The sequence below is a fragment of the Fukomys damarensis genome, unplaced genomic scaffold (genome assembly GCF_012274545.1).
Source record: "Fukomys damarensis isolate Sample0158 unplaced genomic scaffold, DMR_v1.0_HiC HiC_scaffold_2, whole genome shotgun sequence".
Taxonomy (NCBI): domain Eukaryota; kingdom Metazoa; phylum Chordata; class Mammalia; order Rodentia; family Bathyergidae; genus Fukomys; species Fukomys damarensis.
In genome coordinates, this window is record NW_022900914.1 from 27,139,255 (window position 1) to 27,157,733 (window position 18,479).

At 43.5% G+C, this 18,479-nt stretch overlaps 1 protein-coding gene across 3 annotated transcripts in view; it reads right to left on the minus strand.

The window, feature by feature from the left end:
- Positions 1–18,479, minus strand: part of Lhcgr (luteinizing hormone/choriogonadotropin receptor) — a 67,326-nt gene that overhangs the window by 15,599 nt on the left and 33,248 nt on the right. For all 3 annotated transcript variants that reach the window (XM_010615809.2, XM_010615808.2, XM_010615810.1), the window contains 2 exons: positions 10,135–10,203; positions 5,250–5,324 (listed from right to left, as the gene is read on the minus strand). In XM_010615809.2, the coding sequence (XP_010614111.1) occupies positions 5,250–5,324; positions 10,135–10,203 (144 nt within the window). The remainder of the gene's footprint in view (positions 1–5,249; positions 5,325–10,134; positions 10,204–18,479) is intronic.

An 18,479-nucleotide genomic window follows, 5' to 3' on the forward strand; every position in this document is an offset into this window, starting at 1 on the left:
AAAAAAAAAAAAAAAAAAAAAAAAAAAATCCTCTCCTGACCCTATTTACTTATCAACAACTTGTTTGGCAGGCTACATTATGAAGAAATTCCATTGGCTCCTATTGTTTTCTATATAAATATTGGAAAATAAAATATAAGGTTTTAAAAAATTCAAAGAAAATGTAATACTTAAGATTGGAGCTCAAAGACTAAATGCTAGGTTATAGCCCAGCGCCAGCTACAGACTGCTTGTTCCATAGTAAAATCAGCTGTGATGTTCTGCCAGGCAGGAAAGTCTTAAAAGAAAATCCAAAAAAACCAAATTATAAATTCTGGCTAATTGACAAAATGTACCTTTCATCTTCAACTTAAAATAATGTTTGATTGGTGTTTGGTTTCCAGATGTTTAATCAATGTATTTAAAACATTTCATTACAAATTCTTAAATTGTAATTATAGGATTAACTTGACCTTCTCTCTACTTTCTGCTTACAATTTCTGACAATAACTACAGTACAAGTAGGGCTGGGGATTTTGCTTAGTGGTTCCACCGCCTGCCTCACAAACACAAGGGCCCGAGTTTGATCTCTGGTACAAAACAAACAAACAAACAAACAAAAAAAAAGGAAAGAAAGAAAGAAAAAACCCTCAACATTACAAATACTATTGTCAACCATCAAATTTTAAAGTATAACACTCTGAGGAAATAAAAAAAGGGAACACTTTAAGATTTTAACAACTGAAGCTAAGTTTGTTATGAAAGGTTTATAGTAAATGAGATGGAAAAGATATACATTTAAAAAGGCTACCAATAAAGCGGATATACTTTTGATGTAAAAGGAATTTGTATGTTTGTCTTGATAGAAGACTAGAGAGATACACAAGACCAGAAGGCCTAGTTATTTCAAGAAGGTATGCAGAAGTGATTTATCAAATAAATATATATGTTTACTTGTTGGTTTCAAGTTTGTTATAAAAGGTTTACATTTACAGTCAAAGAGCTTTTATTCCTTCTGATTCTAATTCTATAAGAGCTCTGTTAATTGATCTGCAAAATTTGATTAGTCTTTTCTTGGTTTTGTTTGTATTTTCAGCTTTAATTGAGTTTATTGGTATATTTTAGGGATACAGTACAGTTACATTCATTGTTGGGATCTTGTACCTCTACATGACAGGTCTTGGTTCTCATTTTTTCCCCTTGTCCTTGCCCTCCCTTCACCCCCTCCTCCCCTCCCCATCTACAAGCACTTTATTTCCATCTTTTCTTTATCTCACATTTTTTTCTTTTCCCTTATTACCCTTCCCCTATCCATCCCACCTTCCCTACACCTTTAGCCCCTTTCTTCCCATTTCACAATGTCAGTAATCTTATTAGGATCTTATGTATTATTGCAGTTTATTCACACCAGAGAAACTGATTAGTCTTAATTAAGAGATGTTATAATTCAATTGGCCAAATATATTTGAGTGCACTCTAATTTTATAAATTGTCTTATATGTCTGTCTGTGTCTGTCCAGTTGTTTGAAAGTGTTTGTTCAATTATATTTTTTGATCAAAATGATGTCAAAGATACAAATAAATAGTTAATTTCTACAACCTGGTTTTACAAGTTAAAAAATTGTCAAGATAATTAAATATAAACTTTTAGGTTTGGATAGACTCCTGTTGGTGAATAAAGAAGCAGCAGCTCAGAAAAATTTACTCTGGCCTTTGTTCACTAATGGGAGTGCCAATAATTTTCATAGCTTTTTGGGAAGATATATACCCCTAATAAACATTGCTAAATATGTTGTTATAAAATTTTTACATTGGTAATCATCAAAGGGTTGTGTTCTAAATATATTATTGTGATATGTTTATATTGATCATTTTCAAAATATATTTTCTGTGGAAAAATAAGGTGTCATTAAAAAAGATCCTTTTGGTACCAAGCTACACTATAGAACATAAAGTTTCATATAATTGTAATAATTACTTTTACTATTTCTCTGGTATACAAAATGTATTCATGTTTTCTGACTATACAGGTCTTCCAACATAGTTTATGGCAATAACCTTTTGATCCAGGTATTCACCTTTCTCTTCTGATCCACCTGCTTATGATTACAGGTACATTTGTAGGCCCATACACTTTCCTTAGATGGCATTCTATCAAAAGGTAATAACTTAAGTAAGAGTTCCCTGGTTTTTTGTCTTTATGTGTTTTTAGAGGGGAATAAATACATTTAACATTGGCTGTTTTATACTAAGATACATATCTTGGTTTGTTGCAAAGATAATGTCATCATGATTGTCATGCTAAAATATGATGATGATGATGGTATATGGCTCCTGATTCCAAGTTTTTTTCTGTTAACATTCTACAGGAAATCACCTACTAGAACAACCATGATTGATAAAAATAACAGTCCTCTAACTATATTTTAGATCCCAAGGTTCTTGCTATCCAGATAAAGTTATGGTAGTTAAGCTTCTATTATACTACTGATGTCACTGATCTTCTCTTCTGGATATTCAACCACCAAAGGGCAGACCAACACTAAAAGGTAACTGGGCTAGGAAGACCACCAATATTTTGGTCCTGGCCCTCCAAGGTCATCAAATGAAGGAACCTTTTCTACAACACCTTATATCTTTGGTAAGTCACCCAACCTCCTGAGTAGGGACATTGCTGGACACCAGAGGAAAAATGTAACCTGTGCTAAAGGAGGGTCACCAAGAGAAAAAATCTCCCACACTTTCACTGAAAGCAACTTGGTCAAGCAAGCCTGACACCCACCCTAACAGCTGAGACTGACAGAGGAGCTGAAAGGCTCTATGCATGGTTCCAAAATAATGCCTAAAGGGACTTAACAGAACTTGACAGATAGCAAGATGTTCATATTGATTAATAAAGGTCTCACTTTAACTTGGTCTTAAACACCCAGCAGAAAAGAATACCCAAGAGAGGTAGTCACTGAACAGGCACTAGTGATAACTTTTGAGGCCCACCACTCCAATTCCCTATAAAGGGATAGATCTCCAAGTGGTAAACCAGATTACCCAGTCTCAAAAAAGGCTACAACACCTATTTAATACCACCCCCCACTATCTCCCTGTCAATATCTGAGACTGTTGGATGTGTATGTCTGTTTACCCCGCTTGTTTTCTCCAATTCTGTCCCCCTAGATTTTAACCTGTCTCAAATACTGGCAGTTTATCCACAGTTCTGGGACTCTTTGCTATGGGTCTCCCATTCCCTACACAAACCACTAACCTGACATGCATGGGGTAAAATGACAACATCACTCATCTTGCTTGCTCCCTCTGTCTCAGAAGAGCATCCCATGTGCCTGCCCAATGACCTGTACTTCATATGTAATGAAGAGGCATTCTGATGCCTCAGTATGACGTTTATCCTTCCTTAGTCCTCCCATGACCATTTATATAGAAGCCCAGATGTCTAAACAAGTTCTCCCACACAACACAATCAGAAAAGGGGCAGCTCCCTTTCTAGTCCCTGTCTTAATGGGAGTGGGGATCCTCACTGGAATGGCAGTGGGGATAGCGTGCACTTCTACATCCACACATTTCTTTCACGCCCTGTCCATAGAGATTTCGGAAGACACGGATAAAATAAATCAATCCCTAAACACAGTCCAGGACCAGATTCCATAGCAGCTGTTGTGCTCCAAAATATGCTCTTTACATGGTGACAGTGGCCCAAGCGGGAACATGCCAGGTGCTAGGTGAAGAATGCTGTGGTTTTGTTAACCAGTCAGGGATTGTTAAAGCAAAGTTTAAAGAATTACAGTAGTGCTTTGAGGAATGAAAGACGATGGAATTCTTGGGGAATAGACCTTAGCTATTCCTGGCTTCCCCAAATTGTGCCTTGGCTACTTCCCTTGTTGGGCCCACTGGCTTGTATATGCCTTTTAATCGTAATAAGGCCCTGCCTGTTTGCTGTTTTCAAAATTTCTTGCAGAAATGCACGAGGGCATTTATCAACCAGACAGTCACTGAACTTGTCATGGTGGGGTACTGGCCACTGCGGCAGATGGAAGAAGGCTCCACCTACTGCTTCCCCCACTAGATCCAGGTTTAGCCCCAGCCTTTGCCCCTTTGTTAGCTTGAAGCAGCTCAAGAAAAAGAGACCTTCGCTCACTAACCATAAAACAAAAGCCTGGGATGTTAGATTTCCCTCACCTTAAGATGGCCGCTACATAAAAAGAATGGTCTTTCCCTTCCCGTAATGCCCTGCTTCTCACCAAAAAATATATGGCTTCTCCCACTAAAGGACATCATACCTCTTTTCCTGCCAAGAAAGTGATCTGATACTTGCTACCTCCTGGTGACTAGTGATGACACAAGCCACTAGTAATGTCACAAATCCCTCATAGTGACCTCACATGCTATTCCAATCCCTCGTCACTACCTCACTCAACCCCACCTCGGCTTCTGTAAATCCCTCCCAGCCCCTATAAAAGACACTCCCTGTTCCGATCATATTGCTCTCCTTTGGAGACAGCTCAGCAGATCCTCCCATAATAAAGGCTTGTTATGGTTCTGGAAAGGAAAGGCAAAAGAAAAGAAAGAGAATAGAAGGAAAAAAGTGGAAACAAAGCTTTTGTAAATAAGGAGGGGAAGAAATGTTGAAGGGAGGGGAGGAGATTGGTGAAAAAAGCAGAATCCAGATATGTCATATAGAGGTGCAAATTTCCTGTGATGAATCTGATCATCATGTATATCTAAATGTACACTTAATTTTTTAAAATCCACATGTTGAAGTCTTAATCCCCTTGTACCTCAGAATCCGATCTTATTTGGAGATAGACTCATTACAGGGATAAGCAAGTTAAAATGAGGTGATGAGGGTATGCCCTAATCCAGTATTCCCATGACCTTATAAAGAGGGGAAGCTTGAAGTCACACACACACACACACACACACACACACACACACACACACACACGAGAGGTTTGGAGTTAGGCTGCCACTACCAGCAGGAGCTACTAGAAGCAAAGAAAGAAGCCTGGAGCAGACCTGCTCTTACAGCCCAGAAGGATCCAAACCTGCCAACACCTTGATTCAGACTCCTAGTCTCTGGGGCTGTAAGACAACACATGGTGCCTGTTCAGGCAGCCCTACTGTGCTTGGTCTTTGCAACAGCAGTCATTGGTGGCAGAGGCTGATGCTTGTAAGGCAGGTGTGCACGATGTGGCTAGACATGCTAAGCAGGTGTGTCGGAGTACACAGTGTGGGGTGGGAGGCAGCACCATTATACTCACAAGACGCTGGGGCCACTGGCCCCCCAGAAGGCTTCATTGTGAATCTTCTCTAGGTGTACGTTTTCTTTTAGCTCCCTGCAGGGAAGCACAGTTTCCTTAGTGAGGTTTGCACCTTATGTGTAAACACTCATAGCTATGCACATTTTTGGGCCTCCCTATGTGCACAGTGTACTGGGTTAGAAGGAGAAAGCGGGGAGCTGTAGGGGAAGTAGAAAAAGCATCCACTAGTCCTTGGTGAAATTGCCAGTATGTGTCTCTGCAACTTCCCCTTGGTTGGAGGAACCCTTGTCCTGCAGTTTAAGGAGCTTGTCCCTCCTGCTCTGGAGTCAGGAGGATTGCTGCCACCACCTGGGAGAGGACAGTGCTGCTCCAGGTGGCCAAGGCAGAAGGGTTCAAGTGCAGCCTACTCTGTACCAGATTGGCTGCAGTAACCTTGGAGGTCTCAGAGTTTGCTAATAGCAGGATACTGTACTAAAATTTGCAAATGCCAAGAAAAGGAAAGGTAAGGTCCCATTGGGAGCTCTTTTCATACTATAATTTGCCCTTTTTTCATTTTAGATACTTGTTTCTCTGTGGGTGAGCATGCGGGAGTCACAGCCTGGGTACATTGGGCTGTGCAATGTAGATGATCACTGGCTGGTGTGTGAGTTGTGGAAACAAAAGTGCTGAGGGCTACACTACTCATAAGTACATGGATGAATCTCAACACTGCTCTGGCAGGAGCTACCTGAGGCCCTTTAGTTCTGTGTCTTTGGCTCAACACAGCTCAACCTGGCCTCCTGCCTGGGCTGTGATGCTGTTGTTTTCAGGCCCAGGCTTTTCTCTGGGTGAACTAAGGACCTAAAGGAGGGTTCCCTGGGCTCCTGCCTTCCCACCTTATTTGAGCACATACTTCTATAAGAGAAAGAGCTTCGACTCAGAATTCTGGAAGAGCGTGGACAGCGGGCACAGTGTTTCGGCATCACACTGGGTGTGTGATGATTGTGTCACAGGAACACGGGTCTTCTGCACCATCAGCCCAGTGTCACATGGCCAGACAGATGCATGATGGCCGGGGGACTGCTCCTCCTGCACTGTCTTCTGTGTGTCTCCACATTGCGCCTGCCATTTCAAAACAAGCCCCGCATATCGCTCTCTGGGTGGCTGTTTTCCACAGGCTTCAGGTCAGCTGTTTCTTTGGAAACCCCAACCCTTTGGTCCGATGCACCGGTCATTCTCACAGCCTCCTTTCCCCTGGGTCTGTCTCTGCTCTCAAAGAGAGTCAATTGCTGTTTAAGACCTGAACAAAAAGACATTTTCCTTCTTAAACCTCCATGGCTCTTCCAGCCTAGCCAGTTTGTTTTAATTATGTGAAGTTTCAGTTATAAATCATTAAAACTAGGCCCTGGGATCAAATAAGCCTCACGTCAAGCCAGGTCAAGTTCATTGTTTGAATTTCATGGCAGAGCACATCTTATTAAAACTTGGATCTTTCAGTGTACTGGTAACTCTGCATCGTCCTACTTTGTCGAAAAAGAACTCATATCCATTTAGCACATTTTCCTAAGGGTCACTTCTGAGAATTCTCCCAGGTGACGTGATCTTCCCTTCCCCCCAAATGAGAAGCAAAGGGAGGCAGGATGACATTTTGAGGCACAGGCTGCTTAGCTGGGTGCCCCTGCAGGTTCTTCCCCTCTCTTCCTTGCCCACTCGTAGGAGGGAGGTGTTGGAGCATTTGCAGAGCATCCCCGCCATTGTCCTGGACAACTCCGACAGGCCTGTCTGTGAGGTAGGTGTCAGAAACTAGGCTGGCAGTATAGTTACAAAATTTTGCTTAACAGCTTGGAAAACACCTTCCTCCTCATTTAAACTTGTTAGCGAATGTCTTTGCCCTCAGAAGAAAATGCAGACCCCTTCCTATAGTCCCTCTGTCCTGCGGGGCCTGCTTCTGCTGCATCTTCAGCTTTATCTCATGCCAGGCTCCCCTTACTGAAAACCTTCCATCCGAGGGGCTTCCTGTCAATTCCTGAACTTAACAGCTTCTTTTCTTTCCCAACTCAGGACCTTTGCACATGCTGCTCCTGCTTGATAATGTGTTTCCTCTCACTACTGTCCCCCTTATGGTGGACTCCTTGTCATCTTTTAAGGTCAGCCTATATAGTACGTCCTTGATGAAGTCATCCTCAAGTACCTTGCCCAACTTTCTCGTATTCTCTCAGATCTCAGCAATGGGTTATTTCCTTCATGGTATATCACTATTTTAAATAATTTTTATTTACCTTTTTACTTTTTTTTTTTTTTGCCAGTTGCTGCTTGAAAAGAAACTTCATGAGGCAGGGACTATGTCCTCTCTGTAATTGCAAACCAAACACCAAACACAGTGCTTAAGATATTAGTGGTGCTTAAAAAGTGTTTGTTGAGTGAACACATGAATGAAATTGGTTTGTATTCTTGGCAAACTAAACTGTGTTCTTGGCTTCTCTTTTCTTGCTACAGTGAGGTACATGGAGATACAGAATTTTGACTAATTGGACAGTATCCATTTTGGCCTTTTTGTAATAGCTGAAGTCTGGATGACCACCCAGGTCCTTCCACTTGTTCCATCTTCCCTGAGTGAACTCTGTGAGTTTTTCTTCACTTCTGTTTGATTTTGCTCAGGTTTCTCTTCCTCATTTCTTGTTTTCCCCCAATATTATGTTCAGTCCTCTAATATTCCCCTATGCCCAGGTACCCCTAGTCACAAAGGACTTCGGCCACCCTGTCTGTTCAGAAGACCCCAGCATTATGTCTCTACCCTGCTCTGCCCCTTCTAGCATTCCTCTCTTCTGGCTGACAGACAAACTTCTCTTAAACATCCATTTTGTACTTCTCATCCCAGAACTTTTAACTGCTTCTCACTTCCTGCAGAAGAGACTACATTCTTTTCTCTGGCACTGATGGCTCTGCCTGCTTTGACTTGAACTCACATCCAGAACCTTCTAAAAAGTTTTTGATCCATGAACACATCCCATGATTCCTTCTCCTGACCATTGTTGCTGTCATCTGCCTGGGATACATTTTCCTTCCATGTTTGCCTGTCCAAATTAGGCCCACCTCAAAGCCCACCTCTCTTCCTTTTCCCCAGCTTTCTGTAACTTTCCTTCCTCCCACCTTTGGGATCCCAGAGGACTTCTCTCTTCCGGGATAGGCCGTGCACTTTGCCTTCTGTTTTAGTGACGACTTGGGGTACAATTTGTGTGCCATTTGGAGACATTTCCTCTGAGGCTGTACATTTCTGGTAGGGAAACACAGGACTTACCTTAATTTCCCGTGAAATACAGTACAGTCTCTTTAAGCATAGCTGATGCTTGGCAAACACTTGTTGAATCAATAATGGAATGAGGCTTGTGAGAGTAATGGGTTGGAAGAGGCTATCAATGCCCCTAAATTTGGCAGAAACAGATTCAGGATTCAGCTGTGTGACCCCTCCATGAACTCAAGGATTCTTGTTAATGAATCCTTCATTGTATCTTCAAGTCAACAAGAAACGAGGGCAAGTTCACTCTGGCAAGAAGAATAAGTTTTAAACAGCTACCATTTTTTGAGTGCTTCGTATGTGCTAGATTCTATGGAAAGCTAAAAATATAATCTTCTTTAATTATTCACAGTTATAAATTATAATAGTAAGTAAATACCTACTGTGTGCCAGGCACTGTGTGAAGTACCTTTGTGTTTCATTGGGGGTTTCCTCAAAACAAGCCTATTAGCAGCTTTATTTTATGAATGAGGACACTGTGGCTTAAAGTTTAAGGGACTTACTCAAGGTCATCCCAGCTGGTAAACAGTGGGGTTGGAATGTGAGACCTGGTCATTACCCTTAGGCTTGTTCTCTTAGCAACCAAACCGTGTGGTGTGGTATCTATATAGTAGGGTCTTTGGTTTAAGATCTCTAGTTAAAAATAATTAGTATGTCATGTAGACTTGTGCTACTTAACTTAACAGCTGTAGTGTAAGCATCTCCCGGCGCCTGGGAAGGTTGCAGGTTCTCAGACCCTCCTTTGACCCACTAAGTCAAGCCTCTGGGGCTGGGGAAGTGGTGTTTTCACAAACTGCAGGTTATTCTTACGCCTGCTAAAGTCTGCCGGGGTGAGGGTTAATGTAGACCATCATTTATACTTTTCCTTGTTTTAAAAGCCTTTTGTTTGCTGTCCTTAATTTTGGCTTTAGCTGAGCTGTTCCTGTGCTCTTAGGTCTTGTTATGCACAGCTGTCTGGTGCCAGGCCCCTCACCCCGGGCTGTGATGGGTGGGTCACGCGTGGGAATGCGAGACTCCTGAAGAGGGGCCTCAGCGCACCAGAGAGGTCAAGCACAGGTGGGGGAACATCAGAGGGCTCACCTCCCCGAGTTAAAGGCTGTTCCGCTGAGGGTTCAGGTGCGCTGCCGGGAACACCGAGCTCCCTCCCCTGGGGAGGAGGAGCGTCCTTCCTCCTCACTGGCGAGTGGGAGGGAGGGGGCTCTTAGAGTGGGGCTGTCGGGGTTGATTAGGCTGCTCAGTGGTGCCACCCTATTTCTCTGCAGCAGGGCCTGGGGGAGAATTTCTTTCTGAAATGTGCTGCCTCTGACTCACCACCAGCCTGAGTGAGGGGCTGGCGAGGGGAGCTGGGAGCTGGAGGAGGCATAAAGTAGGGTGTTGAATATTTCAGCAAACTGTCAACTTCAATGTATCGAGGCTGCATCTGTCTTTGAAATCAGGGTGCTCTGGGGTTTCAGCCAGCTGGTTGCCTAGTAACGTGCGTGAGACACGGAGGACTAGCCACTTGAAAGTTTATTTTTGCCCTGAGTTAGTTGCTGGAGATTGAATGTGATCTGGTAGCCAGGGTAAGGCTTCATTTTTATTCATGAGCCAGGGAAATAAGCACATACTTACAGTGAAATTAGCGTCGTCCCATTGAACGCGTGACTTTGTACGTCTTCAAATCCATTTCCATATAGTTTGCTGAAGGAGGGAGGAGAGAGGGTTTAGGAATGGAGAGAAACAGTTTGCAAGCACACACTCATCCTCCTGTGACAGTTATTACCGAGGCAATCAGTGGTGTCCATAGTATCCAGCTCGGGTTTGCAGTGTTTATTATGTGCCCGCTACCTACTTAATTCTCATTGTCCTTGCCATTCTCCTGACTGGAAGGTTGAACCTCAGTGTGGCCCTGCATCGTGTGCCAGAGCAGTAGTGGCGGAGCTGGGATTTGAGGCTGCGTAGTCTCGCTCGCCCTTTCCTCCAGCTCTGTGGCCCTGGGTGGGTTTGTGGGCTTTGTGGGCTGCAGAGAGTAGAGCCAGGCTCCAGGATGCAGTCACCTATTCCTTTTCTTGGATGAGGGAGTGGTTTTGCTGATAACAAAGTTGGCTCCACAGCCAGGAAGATGGTAGTGCCTGTGAACAGTTCCCAAGCCCGTGAGTGGATAGGGAGCTCAATTTAGTTGAGTGCAACCGGTGTTTAAAAAAGTGAAATAGAGCAGACAAGAACAAATGGAAAGTATTAGAGTAAACTGCAAGCAGTATTAATATTTATGAACATGTGTTCTGTTTTTATACAGCACATATATAAATACACACACATGCACACACACAGTTCTGCCCAGGCCCAGATAGAAGAAGCTCCTGAGAACATGGAGCTGGGAAGTGTTAGAGCTAGAAAGAAACCTGGAGAGGTTTAAGCAGCACCCCTTTAATTTGTAACGAAGGAAATGGGCTCCCTGAGGGAAAGTGCCCCATCGAAAGCTTATCGTGGGACCAGAACACACTCCGTCTGTGTTACTTCTAGTGCATTGGTTTTGCTGCTTGTTTTCAACTCTTGGACTCCAGATCCTCGTGGGCTACCCACCCTCCTCCTGCAGGCTGTGTTCAAAGTCTTCATCTCAGTGTGGGCTCCCTTGGCTGCCCTATTTAAAAATGCCAACTCCCCACCCCCAACGTTCCCTGTCTCCTTTTCCTGATGTATTTTTCTTTTATAGCTGTATCACCATCTGACCCGTAACATTTCATTATTTGTTGTCTGCTCCATCAGGAGAGCACACATTTCATGAGAACAAAATCTCACCCTGCTTTGTTGATTGCAGAAATGTCCTGTTCTAGGACAGTGTGTGGCACCTGGGTTTATTATAATAAATATATGTTAAATGAATGGGATGAACAAATGGGTCTAAGAAGAATGTATCATTATAACTCACAGCCAAACAAATTTGAAGGGCACTCTCTTTCATGTAAATATTTGTGTAAGTTCTTTGTGAGCCATGATATTATACCTAAGTGGCGAGGGGTGTGGTGTGACACCTGGTACCTGGAGAGACTCTGGCTTCCTCTCCTGAGCTGTTGGCAGTTGGATGACCACACGAGGGACAGGCTTGGGGGTGTGACTTGAGAAATGGCTCAGACACAAATAGAGCTCTACTCCCCCTGCTCCTGCTGTTCCAGGGGACTATTGTCATGAGGTTTCTCTAGTCTTTGTCAAATAACACAAATGTGAACTTTCATTTCCTGCTCTATGTAAATGCTCCTGCTCGATGTGAATGGGTAAAATATAGTGTTTGCGTGTGTGTGTGCACGCACATGTGCTCTCTTTCCATCAACCCACCGAACACCTGACACAAATCAGTCAATAACCAGAGGGTGGCAACTCAGATTGAAGTATATTTGAACTATGAAATTCAGAAAATACAAATTAGAGGACAGGTGTATACCTGTCACTTTGGGTAATTGTACACAACCTTCTTGCCTTCTTGGCAGCTCGGTCCCACAGAAGCTTTAAAAAATTTTATGTTTAGAATATTATTTTTTGTCAACCTTCTATTATTTGGGGGCTGGAATTCCTTCATAGCAATCACTTTTAGATGAAAGTATCATGCAAGTGATTTCTCTGAACTTTGAAATCTGACTTTTTAGAGTCTAGGCCACTATCAAAGCATTCTCCTCTCTCCTCTGACTCTTACCTGTTTGTCAGAAATGCAGACTTGTGACTTGGTGTGCCATAGACCTGCCCTGGTGTCCAGGAAGAGGCCCTTTCCTGACAAGGTCTCTGGGGACTAACAGGCTTGCGAGCCGGGGAACACTTACCCTATGGTTTGCCCTAGCATAGAGAAGTTCTTATTTCTGGGATGCAAACCAGATATCTTTTGCTCAGAATTCAGTTTAGAGTCGAGGCCCCCTCCTGCTTTCTCTACCTTCAAAGCCTTTTTTCTGTCTTTAGCAAAGCAGAACTGCCTGCACTCGTTGGGGTGACCATTTCCCTTCACTGCTATGTTCTGTCCTGATCCTAGTTTTGCTACATTTTGGCATTTGATCCTGTTTTTGTTGAACTCATGATACCGTTGCTCTAAGTGCAGCCCTGTGGTTGAGTCTGCAGGTACTGAGCCCAGCTGCCTGGGCTTGGATCCCAGCTCCGCTATTTACAAGCTGAGTTACTTTGGGCAGTTAACTTTTCTGTGCCTTGATTTCATAATCTGAAAATAGAAATGATAATAATAGCATCAACATCATGAAGCTGTTAAGCACTTAGAAGCAGGTTCTAGAACATAGTCAATGCCTCATGTGTTGGTCCTATTATATTATTAATGCATTTTGCAATGGCCTCCAGCTGTCTGATCTAAATGGAAGAAAAGGGTCTCCCTTTCCATGCTCTGGACTGGATTCCCAGGAACTTCAGGCCACCTCTTTAACTGAACTGTCCTTGTCCTCCAGTGGGGCAGAGGCGCTGTCCTCTCAGGTACTCTGTGAGGGCCCTCAGTGCTCTGTGGCCTGTGCTAGCATCAGGGGGGTCTTTACATTGACACAATGTTCACATTCTCTCTCTCTCTCTCTCTCTCTCTCTCTCTCTCCCTCTCCCTCCCTCTCTCTCCCTCTCCCCCTTTCTTCCCTCCCTCCCTCCCTCCTTCCTTCCTTCCTTCCATTTCTTTATTTCTTTCTCTTTCTCACCCTAGGTCCTGCTTGTCCCAATTTTCTAAAGACAGCGGCTTGCTGTTTCCTTTCCAGCTGTTCCTCCTTTCTGCTCTTACCAGTTACACACAAAGGGATGCACTGCTTTGTCTTAATTAAGAGATCAGTGTCCTTGCTTTGGAGAAATTACCAGTGTGAGTGGAGACCTCTCACATGCTGTCAGGCCTCCATGGTGCTTTCAGTGCCCTTTGAAAACATCTGGAAAGTCACTACAGATAGCTTTCCCCCCAAACCTCATGGTGGCAGGATGAAACAAGGATGGCTCTCTTTGCTGTGGATTCTGTCATGGCACGGACATGCAGGGTCCCCTCACTATTGTCTCAGTAATGGCCCCTCACCACCAGGAATCGTCCAGCCTCTCTATTCAAATGTCAGTAATTGTGAATCAAGCAGAGAGAATGGCAGCTACTTATTCAAAATAAGATTCAAGCTTTGGAAATTAACCACAGATAACACTCTAGTCCATAATGCTGCCTTATAATGAAGCACTTCTGAGCCTATGTTAACAAATTACACATTCTGCCACAGTTTCTTCTTAGATCACGTGGCCATCTAGTTTTTGATTTCAAAGAAAAAAGACTAACTTATTCTTGCAGATTTTCAAGGTCTCAGAAAGTGGTCCTACTGCAGAAAGGTAGTGCATTTTAGAAAATGTACCCTCTGGAGGTATATTTGTAAGCAAATTTTGATCAAATGACTATATGAGTGGCATTGCAAGAAAGAGGGATCCTACATTCACCGTCTTCCCTATGTGGCATGTTGCCCAGGCTTTTTTTTTTTTAATATCTGAATCATTTCTCATGAATGAAGACAGTTCCTTAGTAGATGCATTGATAGTGGTTGTATGGATCTCTGCTACCCGGTCACTGCTGGGTGCTGCCATGACCCCAGTTTTGAAGGCCCATCAGGGTCTCCCATTTCCATGGGTCTTAAAGTTTCCATAGCAAGGGCTCCCTGTTCCTAATAGCTGCACTGCCTTCCAGCAGCACTGACTGTTTCTGTTTCCCTTTACCTCAGCCAAGTGCATGTCAGCTTATATGACTTTACCATATGTAGTAATAAAGAAGGTGGCAGGTTTCAAAAAGAATGATGACAGTAATAGATTCTAATGGATTGAAAAAATTTTTGAGAAATTCACATTCCATAGTGATACTTCAAAAGAGAAGGGGGAAGGCAGATAAAGCAACAGAGCAAACCTCATTTTTTAATAGAATCATTGGCTAATAAACATAGAGGAATGATGATAGAATGTAAAAATTACTGTTTTGGAATAACTGAATAATCAGCAGACACTGAAAAGTTGTTGGCTAAATGCCACATCAACTCAGAATGTCCTACCACTTATAAATGGCGAAGCAAAAATTAGTCCTTCAGTAAAGAGGACTGGCAGTCAGCACCTTAAGCAAGTTGGACAGTGAGACATGATGTACTTGCAGGTGGCAAAGAGAGAGAAACAGCATGCCCCCACCCCAGTGGTGCTCTTTTTGATTGCTTTTTTTTTCTCCTTTTTTTTGGTACTGGGATGGAACTCCAGCCCTTGCACTTGCGAAGCAGGCAGCGGAACCACTGAGCTAAATCCCTATCCCCCAGCGGTGCTCTTGTGGGACATCGGACCTGAGTCTAGATATAGCCATGCTGTCAGATGAATCCAGATCACTTTCCCAGAGCTCCTCAGAGGATTCAGTGTCCTACAGAGCAGTAGAAGGCAGGGGACAGTGTGGGGAGAGGGGGAGGCATGGGAGGTGAATTTGAGAGGGTGAAGCCAAGATGTGGTGTAGGAACTTGACTGGCTACTATGTTTTTAAAAAAAGATCTATGAAAGATTTTTGTTTAAATATGGACTGTAGACCAAATATTAAATTCTTGTTGATTTTTTTGGGTGCAGCGATACTGCAGTTATGTAGAATGTCTCCGTTGGGGGGAGATACATGCTGGAAAGTCACAGTGTATGTGTGTGAACTTCCCTTGGATACTCGGGGAGAGGGGCGATGTGTGCACTCTCATGCAGAAATGGAGCAGAGCAGCACACTGTTACTAAGTGCTGGGGAATGTAGGTAAGATGCATTGACATGTTTATGGTACTGTTCTTTCTAACTGTCGGTGGAAAGGCAAATGCAAAGTCATTTGTTAGTTAAAAAGTTTTAAGTAAAACAAATTTAAGGCCGAGCACATGGCTCAGTGGTAGAGTACTTGCCTAGCATGCACAAGGCCCTGGCTTCAATCCCCAGTCCTTCAAAAAATAAATTAAAAATTAAAAGCAGACAATGGGAGGCAGTGTTTTCAGAATGGCCTAAAACAATGGACCTGCTGCACATTGCATGAATTCTAGCTTTTAACTGTGGTTAACTGTGATAATTGGGTAACCGTGTGGTTGACACAATGTGATTAGACCTGAAAAAGGAGCATTTGTGATCCTGATGAATGGACAGAAACAGGCCTGATTTGACAAAGGCTGCTCAGCTGGGTAGATGCAGGATCAGGACTGAAACCTGGGCCTCTGTCTCAATGCCCAGCTGTGTGTTGTACTTCAGCCAGGAATCACGCAATGCTCTGTCAGACACCCCTTCTCCAAAGGGTCCTAGAAAGCTGTTGTCATGGCGGTTCCTGCCTTGTGGAGTTCGGATATGAATCAGACTTGTTCTGTTTTTGAGACTGGTCCGACCAGTCATCTAGAATATTTCAAGGGTGGTGCAGGTAAGTGCTGCTCACTCAGGGGGCACATTTTAAGGTGGCCTCTTAAGGAGATTTAATGAAAAGCTAAAGTGGCTATAAAAGGACATAAGAGTATAATGCATAGTTTTAGCGTTAGCCCCACTGAGCTTCTCTTGCATCAAGTGAAGTGTTTTGTTTTCATTAAATAAGCTCACAGTTGGTAAAGATTTGGATTGGGGTAGGGCAGGACAGGCTCCATTAAAAGCAAAATTTGGAACACTGCTAATAATGAAAAGAGAAGGCTTGTTTTCATTATTTCATCTTTATGGGCACTACCCTTTATTTGGCAGGGAACTCCTCATGACCCTTCACTCATAGAAGGGCCCATTTAGCTGAGACGGGTGCCAGGCAAATGAGGGGACCGGAGTAAGAGGAAGGTGGCAGTGCAGTGTCCCATGGGCTCCCTGGGAGGGGTGGGGCAGTGACACCTGCTGGCATGCGAGATTCTTCTTCCAGTCATCACCAACAGAAGGTACTGGCCGTAGAAAAAAGTACACTGTGGCTGCTGTGCTCACACTCGAAATATGATGTGTGAAAGGGTTTTTGGTTTATCCTTGAGTTTGACAGCCCTGTCTTATGAGCTCTTGGCCCTCAAGTCTCTGCCTTTCACGTCTGCTTCACTCCACCCCATCTCAGTACATTTACCCAGGAAGAGGACCTGCGGGGTCCTGATTATTTTAGATTTGGGTCAGGAATCAATAGGAGTCTTGCATATTTTGGTCTTTGAATAAAAGCTACTCTACTCGGTGGTTTCTTCTTATTTTTTCAGTTTCCTCCAAGTCTTGTCCCCCTTATTTTGCCATTCAAGGCCCTGCAATCCAGTGTGGACTCCACTTTAGGCAGGATGTTTACTCCCAGAGTGAGTCTCACCCTGCTCCCCTCCTGCAGCCATGATAGTCCTCTTGCTATTTTTCACATGGACCCCTTGCTTCCCTTGTCTGGTCTGTGGCAACACATAATGAATAAGAATGTGCTGCTGGAGCCAGACTGCCTGCTTCCAAGTCTAGCTGCTCTAATCACATTCACCCGCACAAATGTTAGTATTGACTTGGTGAAGTCCAGTTCGAGTCTCAGCTGTGCTATGCTGCCTCCTCTGACGTCTCCAGATCAAGAAGATGCTTTGAGATCTTATTTCTGTGTAGTACACATTTTCACACAGATATTTACTGGCTTGTATTCTTTCACTATTTCATGTTCCCCACATCCATTGAGAGTATGAGCTGCTGGTGAACAAAAAGACTATTGTTCATCTTCTGCTTTTTCAGTAAAAATCTAGCATTTCTGGGGCATGTGGTATCTCCTCTCTCAGAATACATGCTATGAATACCCTGTATCAATGGAGGATATGGGGACACTGTACAAACAGTTCAGATCTTTTATGCAGTGGTAAGCTGGAAGCACTTTAGAAGTAGCTGGCAGAGAATGATGTAAGAGGGAAGTAGAAGGAGTAGAAAGACTGTGGAGAGGTAGTTGTAGGATCTACAGAGTCTCCTTCCCAGTGTTTACAAGTTGCAAATAGAGAATTAGGGTTATTTTGAAATTATTTTTGGTTACTGCTGTGTATTTTTTTGATTCCATCAGTGTTGGGGCTATGTTGGTCACAGCTTTGTAACATGACAATTATACATGTAAAATGATATCTACACAAAGGAAAAGTACTGTACAAATGCAGTGAACCATTGAGACTAGTTTTTAGGAACCACTGATATAATAAAAGAAAGTTCTCTCAGATGTTTCCTTGCTTCACATCTATCTCTTCATTTCAGGGTCATTCCAATCCATACACTCCCTTTTTTCTTTTGGGGCTGATTTCATTTACTCCCTCATCACAATCCTTCCCTGAGCTGGGACGAGAACAGAAGGGACTAGAGAGAAGTGGGGAGCAGAATGGAGTTTGGTCGCTGGGCTTCAGGTATAAGTAAATGAGGCACGGCGCTCAGGTGGCTGCATCTGAATGGTGGGGCAAAGGAGGGCATCCCACGCAAGGACAAATGGCAGGTGTACCACAAAGAAAGTAGTAAAGCCATCAGTGGACTGGCCTCCCTGCCGTCAGCGAACTGGTGAGGACTTGAGCTGTGTGAAGCCATTAACGTGGGCCTCTCCCCCACCCAGGCCTCCCACCGCCAGTGGACCAGTGAGGACCAGAGCCGTGTGGGCACATCCAGCAACCCAACCCTCCCCCCCATTTTCTAATCTGTGTTTGATTCTATTGTTGTTGCTGGTTGTATCACTTGGGCTAGTGTTGTGATTAGTCTAATGAGTTATCTTTCCTGGTGTAATGAAAATGCCCCAGAGTTATTAAAGACTAAAATCCTAAAACAGGCATGGTGGCACATGTCTATAATTCCAGCACTAGGGAGGCTGAGGTAAGAGGATCACTGTGAGTTTGAGACCAGGCTGGGCTATGTAGTGAGTTCCAGGTCAGTCTCAATTACATAGTGAGATTCTGTCTCAACAAACCAAAAAACAAAACAAAACAAAAAAACCCCTCAAATACTAAAGACCAGGTATATCTGGAAGACACCTCTGAGAAGCAGTCATTCCTTAAGTTTTCTAAATACAGGCAACAAAGAT